Here is an 18294-nt window from a genome sequence, read left to right as displayed (position 1 = left end):
TCTCATAAACACCTGAGGACAAAATTTTAAATTAGTTTGTAATATTTCAAATTAGCTTCTGATATGAAGGCTAACATCATCCATTTCCTGAGCTTGAGGGCATAAAGCGACTTTTATTAACAGACTTGGGAAAATCATGGTTGGTTATTTCCCAGGTTGACTGTGTACCTAACGAAGTTTCTGTTAAGATCACTTGTATAATATAGAGTTGGTTTGATGAATTCAAAATATTGGATGCCAAGTCTCCATGTTTACCCTGGCTATGATCACGATGATAAACTAGACAACATGCGGAGAGACCATGTCTGATTAGATCTCAGGACCTCACTTCTGGTGTATTGTTTGTTGTTTAACAATCACTCCGCTATGTTCCACCTTGGGTGGTCTGTAACAGATCATGGCAATCTGGTGACTGACATCATGAGCATCAGTTTGGGCATCTGGAAAGTGATGACACGCAAGTCAGAGAATCTGACCATCAATCTCATTAGTTGCCTGGTACCACATGCATGGGCATCCTCGATAATCTCCAGGGTGTACGTTACGATCACTCTCCACTATACCCTGGATGAATCCACGGCTTTGGGTGATGATTTTATTACCTCCCTTGGCTGGCTTTTTATCCAATCAGGTGCCTACGCTGGGATGTTGAGCATACCAATCACTACTCACTTTCGCGTCTTTAATTATCTAACCGTTTAAACTTGGCAACACAATTGATGCAGAGGTACTCTGAAAGAAGTAGAAGGAGTTCTTTCATTTTTAAAGTTTCAGATCTGTTAATTTGTCTTTATTATTTCACAAAACATTTGAGTGGTACTGCGAACATACCTTAGTGACTGCGACCGCTATCTTTGTTGACACTGGCAAGCTCGGTTGTAACGGCGGCTTAGCTGATTGGCTACTGTGAGAATGCGGAGCAAGCCAAGGGAGGTAATAAAATTATCGCCTCAAGCCGTGGATGCATCTAGGGTGCATATAGTGGAGAGTGATCGTAACGTATACCCTGGAGATTATAGAGGATGATGCATGGGTTGTAGGAGACCAAGTCTACCCCATATATTCAGAGGGCTGTTCTTGTAAGATCACACTAAAATGCCAATAAGATTCTGTGACCCAATGCCACAAAACCCGCGGCTTATTTCTCATGTTGTCAGAACGCTTTAAGTACTAGGACTACCCCACTGCCCGTCATGTCAACAATATTTGATAACATTGTTACCAATATTCCAGGGAATCGAACCAGGGTCTTCAGTGTGGCAAGCAGGGGCTTTAAGACCACGCAATCCATTAAGTCACATCATGTGATAAGCACACATTGCAACTGACCCGTTCCAACATGGAATCTCCATGACGATATTTGCATGACTCTGTGATCCTGAAGGTGATAAACATATATTGTGCCCCATTCTGTCAGCACTTATCAAAGCAATGTTAATCGTTACTTGTTCATCACTGTCAGCATTCAAAGGCCTGCACTTTGTAACTGCTAAAACGGATACTAGTATTACATGGATAGGTTTGAACTTCAGAACCATTTCCCAACACCATGAATATCAAAGACACAAACACTTGATACCAATCTGGAAAATACAGATCACTGTTGACATCTCATGATAGTACATCAAAGGGCCTCGCAACTTCAATAACATGTCAAGACAGCAAATACGGTGGGCTTGGAACAAACAAATGGAGTTGGTGAGGTGATGTGAAATAGGGTTTAACATTTAAAATTATTGCATATACGTAAGTAGTGTGTGAGTGTGAGCGTGAGCGTGTGCATGAGCGTGTGTGTGTGTGCATGAGTGTGTGTGTGTGCGAGCGTGCGTGCGTGCGTGCGCGCGCATGTGCGTGTGTGTGTATGTGGCATGTGTGGCATGGCATGGTGTGGCATGGTATATATGTTAAACAGCAACCAAACCATTATTTTATCTGTTTCATACCAACAGCCAACCAGGGTGATAAGTATCATCTTCAAATGTGTTTTAGTATCCAAAGTACCAACACCATTCACATTCACATTCACATTCACAGATCTCTCAGCAGGCCAAAGCTAACAGATAAATACATTACCATATATAAATAAAGATGCAGATATGAAAGGTCAGACAGTGAACTGGTTCAGTGTTTATAGAAAACATGACATTCACCTTGTCAATCCACAATCAAGTCAGAAATAGCCATCTGGAATCTTAAGAAACTCTTGCAATAACTGTTATCGCTATCAAAACATTAGCCTAAGATAATGAAAATCAGCATCTAACTGGGACATAGCGAGGGCATTTTGCAATATTTTTGTTACAAATTTCAAGAGGATACTAGCTTTGGGAGATCAATTTCCTAATCTGAGCTTGTAGGTCTCTGCAGCTTGGAGCCTTTTCCCCAATTATTAACAACCAAAATGTGTCCAAAATCGTTACCATGGTACATTTTGTTATTGTGTGTCCACCTGACTCATTTCATGACATCATGGCTAGATATGCAGACACACGTACATGACGTCTCACAGACTTGGATCAGAGGTGCTTCTCTTTGATAGTGAGTATGGTTTTACGCCGCTTTTAGCAATATTCCAGCAATATCACAGCGGGGAAACACCAGAAATGGTCTTCATACATTGTACCCATGTGTGGAATCGAACCCTGGTTCTTCTGTGGCAAGCAAACTCTTTAAGAACTAGGTTACCCTACCACCCTTCTTCTTGGGAAAGGGCAGGTGCTCTAATTAGCTGGCAAATGGATTGACCAAAGAACAAAACAGGAGTAGGCAACTGATATTTTGCCTACTGAAGTTATGCCACTGTCTGACAAAATGAAATTGCAGTTGGAACTATATCTTTTGTCAGCATCCAATTGAAAAATCACAAACTGTCATAATATATTAATGTGGTCATTGCAGGAAAACGTGCAATACTTAGGTAATTCCTCCGAGAGATGAGAACGGTCATGTGGGTATTTTTACAAGTTATACTTCATTTTCATACCAACCTGTGAAGGTCCGGAATATTGATCTTCAGTAACCCATGCTAGTTGTAAGAGGCGACTAACGGGATCGGGTGGTCAGGCTCGCTGACATGGTTGACACATGTCATCAGTTGCCAATTGCGCAGATCGATGCTCATGCTGTTGATCACTAGATTGTCTGGTCCAGACTCGACTATGTACAAACCGCTGCCATATAGCTGGAATATTGCTGAGTGCGGCGTAAAACAAAACTCACTCATTCACTCATTTTCATACCTCTGTGTCAGAATGCAGAGACCTGATTGGTTCACGTGATCTTGAGAAAGTAACAGGTATCGTCAGGGTATGAAATTAAATTACAGAATGGAAAGCAAATCCTTTGTACTTTGACTAATTAAAAAATAGTCATAAGGGGGTGGTGGGGTAGCCTAGTGGTTAAAGCATTCACTCGTCACACCGAAAACCCCACATGGGCACAATATGTGAAGCCTATTGCTGGTGTCCCCAAACGTGATATTGCTGGAATATTGCTAAAAGTGACGTATAACTAAACTCACTCACTCGAGGTAAAAAATCTGTACACTGTTTCGGAGCCAATGAAAGTCATGTGACACAACCCAGGTAAACATCAGCTAAATCAGAAAGCTGTTTTCCTCCAACTGTCACTTTGTTTTGATATTAGCAAAAGGTAGATGGAAACATATCGCTAAGATACCTTCTTACTAGCAGTATCTTATTATGAGTATTGTATTAGGTTTTACACCATGAGGAAGATGTCATACTGCTACTATAGTCCATTTGGCTCAAAAGCGGACCGATGAATTGCAATCTAACTCGAAAACTAATGAACATAACATACTCAATGAAACACTGATCAAAAGTTTTTTAACAAATTATCGTAAAAATATTGACACAGTTCACTATTTGTTACGAGGGAGGAGTGCAGAGAAAGGGACAGCCAGGTGTTCGAGAAAGGATGGATACGGCACAGCTAGGTAAATGAATCAATGATTTTGTCAGCACTTGTGCACGTGCTCCGCGTACACCTGGCTGTTCCTCTCTTTGCAGTCTTCCCTCGTAACAAATAGTGAACTGTGTCAAAATTTTAATGAAAGGTTGTTAAACAACTTTTTTAATTTTAGGACATAAATCCTGCAAACAAATCACAGAGTTGGTCTGCTGTATTGATTATGATCAGTGTTTCATTGAGCATTATATGTTTAGCAGATTTCGAGTTAGATTGCAATTCATCGGTCCGCTTTTGAGCCAAACGGACTATACTTATATTATCCACCACAATTTCATTACAGTAAGATGTCACATGATAAATGATGAGTTCTTTCATCGTATACTGAAAACTTTCAAACATCAACAAAAACGTTTCAATGAAGAAACACTATAGCCTATACAACTGTAAAAACAAATGATTATTGTGGAAACCATGGATGTCATCACACAATGAAGAATACCATGTTTCTATGACAACTAAACATCTGCTTAGCAAAACATAAAGTAAAATGTCAATCAAATACAAATTTCTGAATAAAATCTTGATTAAACTTATGCATCTTGCAAAAACCATACGTTCTAGATCATATTCAATTAACTTCATCAGTCGGAAATTCATAGGTTTCGAATCTCTTTTAACAGTATTTATCAAGCAATGGCGTACATGATACCTTTACTTTCATCTGTTTTGTAATGGTTCTAAAAATATAACAAGGATAATGGATCAGTGAAGACTACTGAAAAAATATGAAACTAATTTTCATTACAAAAACTTTACTTCCAAGCCACAGTGTCCTATTAACATGAAACACCAACATAATGCACTTATACGATACAAAGACACTACACAAACAATTCTATGACCGTTTAAAACAGTGAGTGAGTGAGTTTAGTTTTACGCGCTTCGGCATGACGAACCAATAGCCTACCCCACCGTCCCAGTTTAAAACAGACCTGTAGGTGTTGTTAAAAGGAGTGGGCAAGTATGGCTTCATGAAGCGTTCTATAGTATTCCAGTATCACAATTGGGGACACTAGGGCCTAGATTTACGAAGCTCTTAGCGCTAAGATAGTCGGAAGTGCCATACATTAACATAAACTTATGACTATCTTAGCGCTAAGAGAGCTGCGAAAATCTAGGCCCAGAAAAGTCAATATCTTTGTTGTTGAACAGTGTACTCAGCAACATGCCAGATATATGATGTCGGCTTGTAAATTATTGAATGACGGCTATACAATTCAGTGATTGACAGCATGAGCACTGACCAGAGCTGTTTGGATATCAACCACCGGATTCTATCAGTCACCTATCATCAATGAAATACACAATGCCATTTTAGAAAGTGATCAAATGTAACATATGTTATATTTGGGATTACACTCTCTTAGTAAAGTACAGATTCTAGTACTTTTGTTGGGTTGAGTCCCAACCGGGATTCAAACCCACACCCTCAGAGTCAGGCACCTAATAGCCAGCACACAAAGTCAGACGCCTAGACCGCTCAGCCTATCATCAAGACAACTTGTAATCCTGATCTCCACAGGGTCATACACTGTATCCATACTCAACCCAAAAATGTTAAAGACCACCCCAATTTTAAATGTTAAAGTATTTCATATTTCAAATTATAATCCATATCATACTTAAATACTGACTACCGGGGTGGTCCTCTACATTTTGTTGAGTATATGTTGAGAGTTGAACCTTGACATTCAGTACAATAAACAGACTTTTCGATGAAGGCCTTTCTTTGCTGTTTACAAGACATTTCATTGGCTATTTGAAGGTCATTCTATAAGTTTAGTAACCTGAAACATTTTAACAACAAACTGAAAAAAAGATAATCAAATCTGATGATCTGCTTTCATCAAAGCCAATGTCACATATTGAAATAATATCATGTGATATCCAGCTTTCATAAAAGAGTATCTATTTCAGGTGATATCCCTGAGCTGGTCCAGGGCATAAGCTGTTTATTATAGGATATAGGTTAAGGATTTGATAGTTGTAGAAACCTGTGGTGTGTATTAGTTGTAAGTTCCAGCTGTATGAGTGAGTGAGTATAGTTTTACGCCACTTTTAGTGAGTGAGTGAGTGAGTAAGTATGGTTTTACACCTCTTTTATCAATATTCCAGCAATATCATGGTAGGAGACACCAGAAATGGGCTTCACACATTGTACCCATGTGGGGAATCGAACCCAGGTCTTCAGCGTGATGAGCGAACGCTTTAACCACTAGGCTACCCCACCACCACCTACTTTTAGTAATATTCCAGCAATATCACGGCGGCGGACACCAAAATGGGCTTCAGAAATTGTTCCCATGTACCCAGAATCGAACCCAGGTCTTCGGTGTGATGAGTGGACGCTTTAACCTCAAGGCTACCCCGCCATACCAGTGACTGATGCTATGAGTGAGGGCATGGCAATCATTCAAAGAGTCACCATTCCTAACGACTCAACCCATTCAGCTGCCTATTAGTGAGCTTGTAGCAAATTTCAAGTTTTAAAGCAACATGAAAAAAATTCTTAACTTTCGTTACAGGTATTGAAATATTTAAGTTAAAGTGCAGAAATCACAATTTGCATAATCTGCTCTGACCTGGTCAGTGACAACACATAGTCTGTTTCCACTAAACTGATAATTCAAGTGACTGAAACTGAAAAATTTACAAATCAGATAGCAAAGCTGAACACAATGTTCACTGTGAAAAATGACCTTTGATCTTGACTTATGTAAAGATCCGGGTTAGAATTGGTCTTCAGTAACCCATACTTGGCGGGATCGGGGGGTCAGGCTCGCTGACTTGGTTGACACATGTCACTGTATCCCAACTGCAAGATCGATGCTCATGCTGTTGATCACTGGATTGTCTGGTCCAGACACAATTATTTACAGACCACCACCATATAGATGGAATATTGCTGAGTGCATATTGAACACAGACAATCAAAACCAAATCTTTATTCTTGACATATGATTTGATCTTGAAGAATAAAAATTAATCATGGAAGCTTTTTATGAGTAACATTTCGTTTGGGTACCATAAACAATCTGTTGCCGTGGGAGATTCCAGATAACCAACACAAGTCACTGACCTGAACGCTAAAAACTCGGCAGAGTGACAAGAAATGGCAAACCAGTTTTAACCCAAGCAGTGATAATCTTTTAACGTCTATTTCCGTTTTCCTAATTTGATTATGGTAATGTGTTGCAATTAAACATGTCCTAAAGTTTTCAGATCTTCAAACACTACATTCACTGGACTCATTGTCAAAGCCATATAATTAAAGTTACTAGTTTGTTTTAGACAAACTAATTATTACAGCAACCAGATAGTAATTAAATTTGAAGACACACCGAAAGTAGACATAAATTCGCATGAAGTCTACAATAACATCTTAATCAGATTTTCCTTTGAAGAAAGTTCTCTTTAGTTCAAATTCAAAAAAAATAATCAGAACAAACGTAGAGCTAAGGGAGGACTTACAAGACATCTCAAGTTGTTACAACAAAACCACTCCAGAACGTTGCCTAACATCTAAGACCACAGAAATGTAATCATCAAGCATCTTTCTCAAGGAGGCTGCAATGAATGAACTCCGAGCCTCTACTGTAACAGACATCCACCTTCTAATAACATGCAGTCTAAAGCATTTGAAACATTTAAAGAGGGATCACAACTCATGAAACGAGTCTCTATCAAGCAGCATTTTTCTCAATTTGACCGTCAAACTCAATTAGTCAATCTCTTCGCCTTCATTCTCACAACATAACAAGTTTGTCTTCTAATGAGGCCGAAACTGCAAAATCGGAATAACTCAATGTGAGGTAAAATAGGTCTCACAGCAGGAAAAGAAATTGCGACTGATTTTATCGTTGCTTAAACACCGCAAGGAATGGAATGAACCGGGTGTTGAGGGGGCACTAACATGCAAACAATCATGAAAGCGTGATTTAATTTACATGCTAATTGGCTCCCTACCATCAAGGTAGACCTGGTTATATATACGTCCGATAGTGCTATCAATAATCATCTGTACCCCTGGCTATGCATGGCTGAACGGCCAGCCCTGTTCCAGTGATGTGCAATGAATGCTCCCCATCTACAGCTCCTGCTGTGTTGTGACCTTCCTGTCATCAGATTCGGGGTAAAACAGATGAGGAGCTCTGCCAGACTTGAACACGGGAATTGCATAAGATAAATACTTGAACGAGTTGCGATAAGATCAGTGGCACCTTGACAGGTGACGAGGCAATGGATAGAGGAACCTGTTTGATACTGCCTGGAAATGTAACAACACAGGGAAGCCCCACTGTAGGGGCTAATTTACGGCTTGGAGAGACAGTTTGATGGCATACAATAGGAGCTTCAAAATGAACATGCACGAGCACTAGCCTCCGGCTGAGTGTTCAATGGAGCTTTCTTGTGGGCTTCCTTGATGTTTTATGGTAACAGCTTAAATGGAGTTTAAAAAGGGAAATGTGAGATTTTTTCATGCAAGATCAAGGGATTATTTTGTATATTATCGTAATTTGCCACTCGTCACAAATAGTGATTCATTTTGAAATTAGTCAAGGCAGCTTGAACATTCACAGAACTGATTTTATTACTGTCTACTTGACAGAAAACCATCCTGCGAAATATACATGATAAATGTATAACCAGAGAGATATATCACTCTGTTTATCTCATAACTGTTAAAGGGTGGGTGGGGTAGCCTGGTGGTTAAAGCATTGGCTCATTACGCCGAAGGCCCGGGTTCGATTCCCCATTTGGGTACAATGTGTGGAGCCCATTTCTGGTGTCCCCTACCGTGATATTGCTGAAATATTGCTAAAAGCAGCATAAATCCATACTCACTCACTCATACACTTAAACCTCTATAGAGCAAAACCCCTGCTTTCTGGACATGACTGTCAGCATCTTCTATAGTGTGGAAACCCTGTTTTCTAGATATTACTGTCGGTAAAACCGTTAGCCCAGAAAACCCACTTCCTTTGACAGTAACTTTCATAGTCAGGAAAAACTATTCATTAGATATTACTGTCAGCAACTTCTGTAGTCTGGAAACCCTGTTTTCTGAATATTACTGCTGTCAAAATCTATAGCCCAGAAACCACTGTTCTCCTGACATTAGTCAGAAAAATCTAAAACCCAGGAAACACTGTTTTCTTGACACAATATTGTATGCAAATCTGGAAACTATTTACTGGACAGCAACGTCCATAGTGGGGAAACCCTGTTTTCTTGACATTACAGTCAGCAACATCAACAGTCATCAGTAGGGATGTCTTGATACATAAGTTTCATGAATCGATACGTATCATGATACCCATGTCACGATTCGATATGTATCACGATGGCTATTTTGGCGGCATTATCGCATAAATTTAGTTACATTTTGAACATTAATATTTCATTTTTTATAATTGTCCATGAAAAAATAAACATTTTTGATTCTCAGAGATTAAAAAGTTCTAATGTCCTATCTTTGTGCATGAAAAATAATCATTTATAAATCTCATAACATCAAAAAACACGATACAATTGCAAAATGTAAACGATACATAAACATATTTAAACCGATACTTTCGAAACTAAATATCGATACAGCTTTGAATGCATCGATAATTGTATCGTCTTAGAAAAAGTATCGTGGCATCCCTAGTCTTCAGCATATTTATATGGAAGTGAAAATGTCAAATTCTCATGTGAAACCCTCATTAAGGTACAGATTGACTGAGTTTGGTTTTACGCCACTTTTAGCAATATTCCAGCAACATCACGGCTGGGGAACACCAGAAATGGGCTTCACACATTGTTCCCATATGGGGATTCGAACCCAGGTCTTCGGCGTGACGAGCCAACGCTTTAACCACTAGGCTACCCCACCGCCCCCAAAGGTACAGAGACATCCATCATGATGGTACATCATTGGTGCAAATACACACAGGAATCAAATCAAGTTTGTGACTACGCCAGCGGACATATAACCATGTCTTGTAAGGAGATATGATCTACGTTGTCACTCCATCTTGTCAACACATTCTTGTCTACAGTCTTCACACGTGTCAACATCACTGTTATGTCTTGTTGGTTTTTTCACAAACACATGTTATGAATACTGATGACTCCCAACACTACTCTAGACTACCAGTGAGTCATGTATATGTCCAAACTGATCTAGCTCCCATTCCAGGGGACCTTGTCATAAAAACATGTTCCATTTGAAGTAAAGTACACCTGAGGCAAAATAGAAGTCTGGCAAAACCTGTGTTTCAGCAAGTAAATATTATGAAGCATAGCATTATTTTCAGTATCAAATTGTAGCCATTTTGTGGGGTCGTTCAGCATGTCAAGGGATTAATTACATGTACAACATTCTGAGAGAGTCATTCTTCTACAAATAGCAGTCAGGATTGGCAATTCATTATGCTGTATCACAAGATTAAAAACAAGCAACTGGTTCAAGATGCTTCTCGAATTCAAGAACCAGTCAAGGTAAATTCAAGATGCTTCTCCAATGCAAGAAGCAGTCCAGGTACATTCAAGATCCTTCTCCAATGCAAGAAGCAATCCAGGTAAATTCAAGATGCTTCTCCAATGCAAGAAGCAGTCCAGGTAAATTCAAGATGCTTCTTCAATGCAAGAAGCAGTCCAGGTAAATTCAAGATGCTTCTCCAATGCAAGGAGCAGTCCAGGTAAATTCAAGATGCTTCTCCAATGCAAGAAGCAGTCCAGGGGGAAATTCAAGATGCTACTTCAATACAAGAAGCAGTCCAGGTAAATTCAAGATGCTTCTTCAATGCAAGAAGCAGTCCAGGTAAATTCAAGATGCTTCTCCAATGCAAGAAGCAATCCAGGTAAATTCAAGATGCTTCTCCAATGCAAGAAGCAGTCCAGGTAAATTCAAGATGCTTCTTCAATGCAAGAAGCAGTCCAGGTAAATTCAAGATGCTACTTCAATGCAAGAAGCAGTCCAGGTAAATTCAAGATGCTTTTCCAATGCAAGAAGCAGTCCAGGGGGAAATTCAAGATGCTACTTCAATACAAGAAGCAGTCCAGGTAAATTCAAGATGCTTCTTCAATGCAAGAAGCAGTCCAGGTAAATTCAAGATGCTTCTCCAATGCAAGAAGCAGTCCAGGTAAATTCAAGATGCTTTTCTAATGCAAGAAGCAGTCCAGGTAAATTCAAGATGCTTTTCTAATGCAAGAAGCAGTCCAGGTAAATTCAAGATGCTTCTCCAATGCAAGAAGCAGTCCAGGTAATTCAAGATGCTACTTCAATACAAGAAGCAGTTGGGGAAGTTATCTATTTAATGATGCTTTTCCAATGCAAGTCAGATATTTCAACATCACATCCAAACCGAAGCAGTATGAACAGGAAAGTCATGGTCTATTACACCCTTTTCAATGCAGTCATCTAAAATTAATTTGTTGATTGACCGCAATGAAAAGACCATGGACTTTAATTTATCACAATTTATCTGTTAACTGCTTCTTTCAGCAATCGGTTTCTCCCTCAAACTACCTGTTGGAAATGTTTGTCAGAAACATCATTGTTTGACATCTTTGTATTTCCAACAAGCTCACAAATGAATGTTTGATCACTCCACAAAATGTTTTCAACTTACCAATTCTGAAGTAGAGTCTGGATCGACACTGAAGAATCCATTCCTCTCAAACTGGAACTTGTCAAACGTTTTTGGCCCCTTCACTGACACGTCCACCATTGAGCCCTTTATCACAGTTAGAGAGTCCTGAAAGGGAATTGCATACTGAATATTTTGGTTGTTAGCTATAGAGACACATCAGTGAACGAGCGAGTGAGTGAGTGAGTGAGTGAGTGAGTGAGCGAGTGAGGTATATCACAGGGTGTGAGTTTAATTGAAATATTGGAAAAGCCTAAAGTGAAGCATGTCTCAGATGAACATAGTTATGGTGCTGACAAACCCAGGAAGATAATTAGGGAGAATTGCTTTTGAATCCATGATCAGAGATTTCTGCAGTAACAAAGGGACGCAACTCAGTACAGCGAATTGCTTCACCTCCCATAAACAAAAAAAACAAACACACACTACATTATAATCATTAATATTTAGTCGTGCTACAGTACAACCAGAAATTATTGAGAATTTAAAGATTGTAAATTGTTTATTTTTTTCACTCATTACTCACGTATTAAATGTGAATATTAGCAGAACATAACTCCAGATTCAAAGACAGGTGAACAGTTAGTATTTTGTCAAGTCACCATCGGCAGCAATGCAGGCTTCAGAGCGGCGGGGCATACTACTGATCAAAGAAGTTAGAAAGTCGTGGTCCATGCTGTCCCAATTTTGGACCACCTCTTCTTTCATTTCAGCAATATTTGTCAGATTTTCCTTATTGACACTTTCCTTCATAAGTCCCCAAACATTTTCTATTGGATTTAGGTCAGGGCTATAGCTTGGCCAATCTAATAATGTCATATTTTGGGTCCGAAACCAGGCTTTGAATGCTTTGAACGATGTTTTGGGTCGTTGTCCTGCTGGAAAATCCAAACATTTCCATAGAACACGTGAGCAGATGGAAGTAAATGTCCCTCGAGAATATCTGTGTACCGCTCAATGTTCATATTCCTTTCAAATACACAGAAGGGCGTTGCCCCTAACACAGATATGCCACCCCACACGTTAAATTTCGGACTACTTTGGGCGCTGATACAAAGGTTTTTTAGTTTGTTTGGTCCAGAATTTCAGTGTATTAGGAAACAGCCACACAGAACTTTCATCTGAGAAAATCACATTGTCCAAGTTAAAATTTATATGCTGTAAGCACCAGTTCAACCTACGCTCCTTTTGTTCAGGTTTCATGACCGGTGATGGAATTCCTCGACTTTTCTGCCAACCCATTGCATGCAGCTCAGTTCTAATTGTTTCCTTACAGACAGCCACAGTTCCTCTATCAATCATATCCAGCCTTAAGTTTTCTAAACTCCTTTGTTTGTTTTTAGAAACAAGAATACCAAGCCTCCTCCTGTCTCGACAGTCAATTTTCTGGGCCTACCTGCACCTCCCTGGTGCTCAATGCCATATCCATTTGCAATATTTTTCAAAACACGATAAACAGTGGACAAAGGGATGCCTGTTCTACTTGAAATCACTTTAGCTGATCTGATGTCCTTGTTATAATACCCTAAAATCAACTTCCTCTTCTCTAAATCATCCATACTGAGGATCACTGAAAATGTCGTCTGCTAGCAAGTAAACAAAGCGGGGATAACTCTTCACAAACTAATGAAAAAGGATTAACAGAGTTGTCTCTCTTGAATGAAACCACGCACTTGATAGCTGGTCAAGGTTGTTTATACTAGAAATCCAATTAAACATATTCCTAAAATTCTCAATAATTTCTGGTCATACTATAATTACATGTTAAGAGTAAACACGGTGGCCTCGTTCAAGGTTGCAACAAACAGGTTTAACAATTTTCAGTTCCTGCCTCAGAATATAACAGTGAGTGAGTGAGGAAATGAGTGACTGAGTTAGTTTAGTTTTACGATACTTTTAGCAATATTCCAGCAATATCACAGCAGTGGGACACCGGAAAAGGGCTTCATACCAGAATATACTATTAGAGTAACTGGTGATTTACTGACTTAAATATTAATTTTGAATGTTTTGTTTCATCAAGCATCTATCGATGGCACGGTTCAAACATTATTTGACCATGGGGTTTTGGGTTAGAACTTCTCCTCAGCAACTATGGTTGTCGTAAGAAGCGACTTAGATTGATTGTGTGGTCAGACTCGCTGCAGGGCATTGCTCCTATAAGTCACAGATTTGTATGGTGGAGCCAGAATATTTCTGAGTGCTGCAAGCAGGTTATAGACTTGTAGGAAGTCTGAATCAAGGGGTTGGTGCTGACAAACCTGGAAACATAATCAGGGCAAAAGTGGATTTGAACCCACAATTTCTTTGAGTGGCATTTTAGAAGCTGGGAAGTAAAGAATAGACAAACTGGCTTGACAATGGTACTAGAATCTGTATCGAAACGTCGCATCCTCGTAATAAAGAAGTTGTTAACCATACACTTTGTCTATTTTGAACCCACAATATTTGCGACTGTAAAGAGTGATCTGTGTTGACTTAGACAAAATCGGGTTTCTTAATTCTAAAATGTGACTTTTCACAATTTCAGAATAACTGTACAGTTATTCAAGTTTACTATAAATTATACTACAGTCCTTGAACAATGTTCATATACATATGCTATAAAAATGTTTGGGGACTTCTTATCAATTTGTGGGAATGCAAATTTAAGGAAAAGCAAGGAAAGAGTTTGTTGCAATCAATGGGAGGTAACTCTGGTGCCTACGATCTTCTCCCACAAGAAACCAAAGTGGTAAACCAGGCTGTGATAGCAATGGAATTATGATTAAAGCAGTCTTAAAACCAAACCACTCACCAGACAAGTTAATCCATTAAATTCAATGTCAACTAAACCAACAGTAAATATTTTTGCAGCAATTTGTGGTAGGGATTTACCCCTCTGTTTCATTCCAACAAATTAAATGCTGCTACAAATAGAGTTCATAAAATGTCAAAAAGTGATAAATATTTCCTCCACCTGTGAAGCTCCAGTAAAATATCCATGTTTCAACTTGATACAGTGACTTCTTAATCATGGAGAAAGTGTGTTGCTTTCGAATGAGTGAGAGTTGGTGACTGGGTAGGTGAGTGAGTGAGTGAGTGAGCGAGCGAGCAATGTCCAATCTACCACCCACGCCCAATTTGATGCATGTTACAGACATTTTCTCTGAAATCAATGTTCATGGGTTCATCAGTGACAGTGCAAGGAACAATATCTGTAATTGTGTAAACTCAGGGCTTGTATCACAGAACGAAATCTTGAAGATGTTACTCTACACAGTGATAAAAGCCGTCAGCTAAGACATTTTCTCACCATCACCTCTCATGTAATCCATGATCAAAGTCTTCATGTCTCAAAAATATGAGTAATTATTTATTAGATATTTATCATGGGCAAAACCAACAAACAGTCTCCTCAGACATCTCTAAACCTATTGGATTGTGAGTTGTTCACCAGATACTGACCTTATTTACATCTGTTAGGAAGCCGCCAGGCACTTCATTGGTATCCTCCGGGTTTTTATGGAAGAACCTACAAACAGAGAAACGGTAATGAACTTAAACAAGATAATTTAAGAGGACCTCCAGATCGTATAAGATGTAATAAAACTTGGTTCAAAGTTATATGTTTCGGTGAGAACAACCAATTAGGGATGAAATGCAATGAATCTTCACTATGTTTCTCGCTGGTTCAATCCTTTTAGAAATGAGAGTTACCTGTCATGAAATTAGAGTCGTCACATTTGGTTGTAAAGATAACAAGTGTTTGCCACTGATATGGCAATGTCTCCCGCCGCTAAAGAATGGAATATCTATATTTACTACTTTTTATTTTTGGGTCACATACAAGATGCCTGAAATGACTGGTGTCTGCATAATCACCCAATGTAGGCTGTCAACATACTTGAAAACATTGGGTGCAATGTTTTATGAGATATCACCTTTAAAAGGCAGTCAAAGTGTCGTTGTGACCTTGAAGATAAGGTCAAGGTCACCCAAATCAACTGGTGTCTGCGTAATCCCCCAGTGTATGCTGTCACTAAATTTGAAGCCATTGGGTACAACAGTCCATGAGATGCAGCGTTAAGAAGAGTTTGAAATGTTTCCGTGGTGACCTTGAAAATAAGGTCAAGGTCACCCAAATCAACAAGAGTTTGAAAAGTGGTCAAAGTGTCGTGGTGACCTTGAAAATAAGTTGCGGCGGGGGACAATTACAAAGCGTCAGTTGGGTACAGATCAGGATTTGTTATCATTTTACAAAATTTGTATTTCCTGGTGCCTAACTGATCCTCAGGTTCAAATTTGGAAGAGTGAATGAGTGAGTGTGGTTGCTTTCAGCAACGTTCCAGTAATATCACGGCAGAGGTCACCAGAAATGGGCTTAGCACAATGTACCCATGTGGGAAATTGAACGAGGGTCCTTATAATAACTAAACAATAATTTGGTCTTGCCAAACTGCAGATCTACTGATCAAATTCTACACCCTGATGCAAGAGAAGGTGAACTTATGTCAACTTTGATTCACAACACAAAGTATGAATACTTACAGTCTTTCATAGAGTCGCACTTCACAGGGGAGAGGATCGGACACCCAATGTATGAAAGCCTTTGGTTTTTCAGCATCAGTTGCCTTCTTGCAGGAGACCAGCAGTTCTGTGGGTTTGCCTGTGTTATCCTGGAATATACCTTGTGTCAGTTGTGTTGTCCACTGTCTCCATTCTTTTCCACTGTCCATCCACTGTCCACTATCCACCTGTCCACCTTCCATTGTCCACTATTCCTCCACCCTCCACTATCCACTGCCTGTCCTCCACTGCTCTCCACTGTCCCTTTGTGTCCAGTGCCTCCACTGTGCCTGTGTCCACTGTCCTCCAGTGTCCACTCCATCCACTGTCCACTGTCCAGCTGTCCTCCACTGTGTCCATTGCTCTACCTCCACCCTGTGCTATATGCCTCCGTGTCCATTCCTTGTCCACTGTCCAGTGTCCACTGTCCTCCAGTGTCCTGTCCAGTGTGTCCGCTGTGTCCAGTGTCCACTGTCCTCCGTGTCCGTGTCCACTTCCACCTCCGTGGTTACCTCCACTGTCCACCGTCCACTGCCCTCCACTGTACCTGCCTCCGCTGTCTCCGCTGTCCAGCCAATGTCCTGCGTCCGCTATGCCACTGCTACAATGTCTGATCCACTGTCTCGGCTGTCCGCTGCTCACTGTCCACTACCCTCCACTCCCCATGCCCTCCACTGCCCTGACCAGATCTACAAAGTATCCACAAAAGGAGACCTATGTAAACAGTGATGCAGTTCGTGTGCTAATATATGGAAACTGATTGGAATGGTTCAAATCGATTGCCAATAGATATATGTTAATGTAGCGTTGATTGTCCATGTCTGCGATTGTTGTTGACTTTATTAGGCAGATGTGACATAACCAGCGTATTAATGGAGACCGATGGGACTGGTTCGATTACTTCCAACCTCTTGTGGTTCTTGTCTGGCTTCCTGAGCACAAACAATGGGGGAATGAAAGGTGAATAAAGGAGTCAGGGAATGATTCATCAAAGGGTGACAGAGATGCACAAAGTTTGCTGTTGTTCCATGCTGCACCATAGAAGGTGGTGGTTGCCCTTCAATACTCACAACTGATGTAAATGCTTTTCACTATTAGCAGTAATGGTGGTTAAAAACCATACAGAGCTCTCATCACATGAGGCCATATGCATACAAATGTCAAATAGTGGTGAAACCATACAGTAGGCTCATCACATGAAGGCCATATGCATACAAATGTCAAATAGTGGTTAAACCATACAGAGGCTCATCACATGAAGGCCATATGCATACAAATGTCAAATGGTGAATTGGTGAAACCATACAGAGAGGCTCATCACATGAGAGGCCATATGCATACAAATAGTGGTTAAACTTCCGGGACTACAAATATTTTCAATAAAAGTTGAAAAAATTAAAGATTAGTAGACATATATCTATAGCAACTATTTTTGTAGTGAGACTTAAAGCAGCTAATTACATGCTATTTTTTATTTTAGAAAAACACTGGTTTGTGAAAAAAAGTAGCATGGGATTATTTTTAGAAAGTGTGCTCGTCTTTGTATTGATACACTTTGTGATGAATCATCACATGAGAAACCATGATACACCAGTTAAATGATTTTTGTTTCCCCCTCATTTGTAGAAATAAACAACTAGGGCTCAGTCTTGAAGACATCTTTAGTAACATGACTCATTAAAGTTGTTGTTCAAAGTCAGACAAAGTACTTGTAATTCTTGAGTGAGAGTTAAGATCAAGTTCTTACTTCTCTGAAGAGTCAGGACTGTTCAATAAATATTGTTTTCCGCAAGGTGTAACTTTATGGAATCCCTTCTTCTCATCTCTTGGGGAAGTTTGGCTTTAGAGAACTTCAGCTGCCGTCATTCAGGTAAGTTGCTGACTGTCACCTTCCAGGGGTTCCAGGACAGCCATTGCTCTGTACACAGAATACACACCTACTTATGCTTGGTATTTAATGTATATGGAGATATCAGTTTCGTTTGTTGTCTAACACCACAGTCAGCAATATTCCAGCCACTGTCAAGAGTTTCAGCCGTTTGTGCGAAGCAAAAGTCTTGATAAATTCTGTTTGTAATGGTAGTTAAGCGGTTAACAATGGTTATAATCTCTAGAA

General features: G+C 39.7%; 1 protein-coding gene across 1 annotated transcript in view; it reads right to left on the bottom strand.

Moving 5' to 3' along the window:
* The window catches only part of LOC124279609 (glutamine--tRNA ligase-like), a 100674-nt gene that overhangs the window by 59382 nt on the left and 22998 nt on the right, over positions 1 to 18294 (bottom strand). The window contains 3 exon segments of the mRNA XM_046715452.1: positions 11613 to 11738; positions 15078 to 15144; positions 16161 to 16288. Of these exon segments, the coding sequence (XP_046571408.1) occupies positions 11613 to 11738; positions 15078 to 15144; positions 16161 to 16288 (321 nt within the window).

Source organism: Haliotis rubra, unplaced genomic scaffold (genome assembly GCF_003918875.1).
Source record: "Haliotis rubra isolate DU_JTF1 unplaced genomic scaffold, ASM391887v1 Scf253, whole genome shotgun sequence".
Taxonomy (NCBI): Eukaryota; Metazoa; Mollusca; class Gastropoda; order Lepetellida; family Haliotidae; genus Haliotis; species Haliotis rubra.
This window is presented reverse-complemented; position numbering and strand designations above follow the sequence as displayed.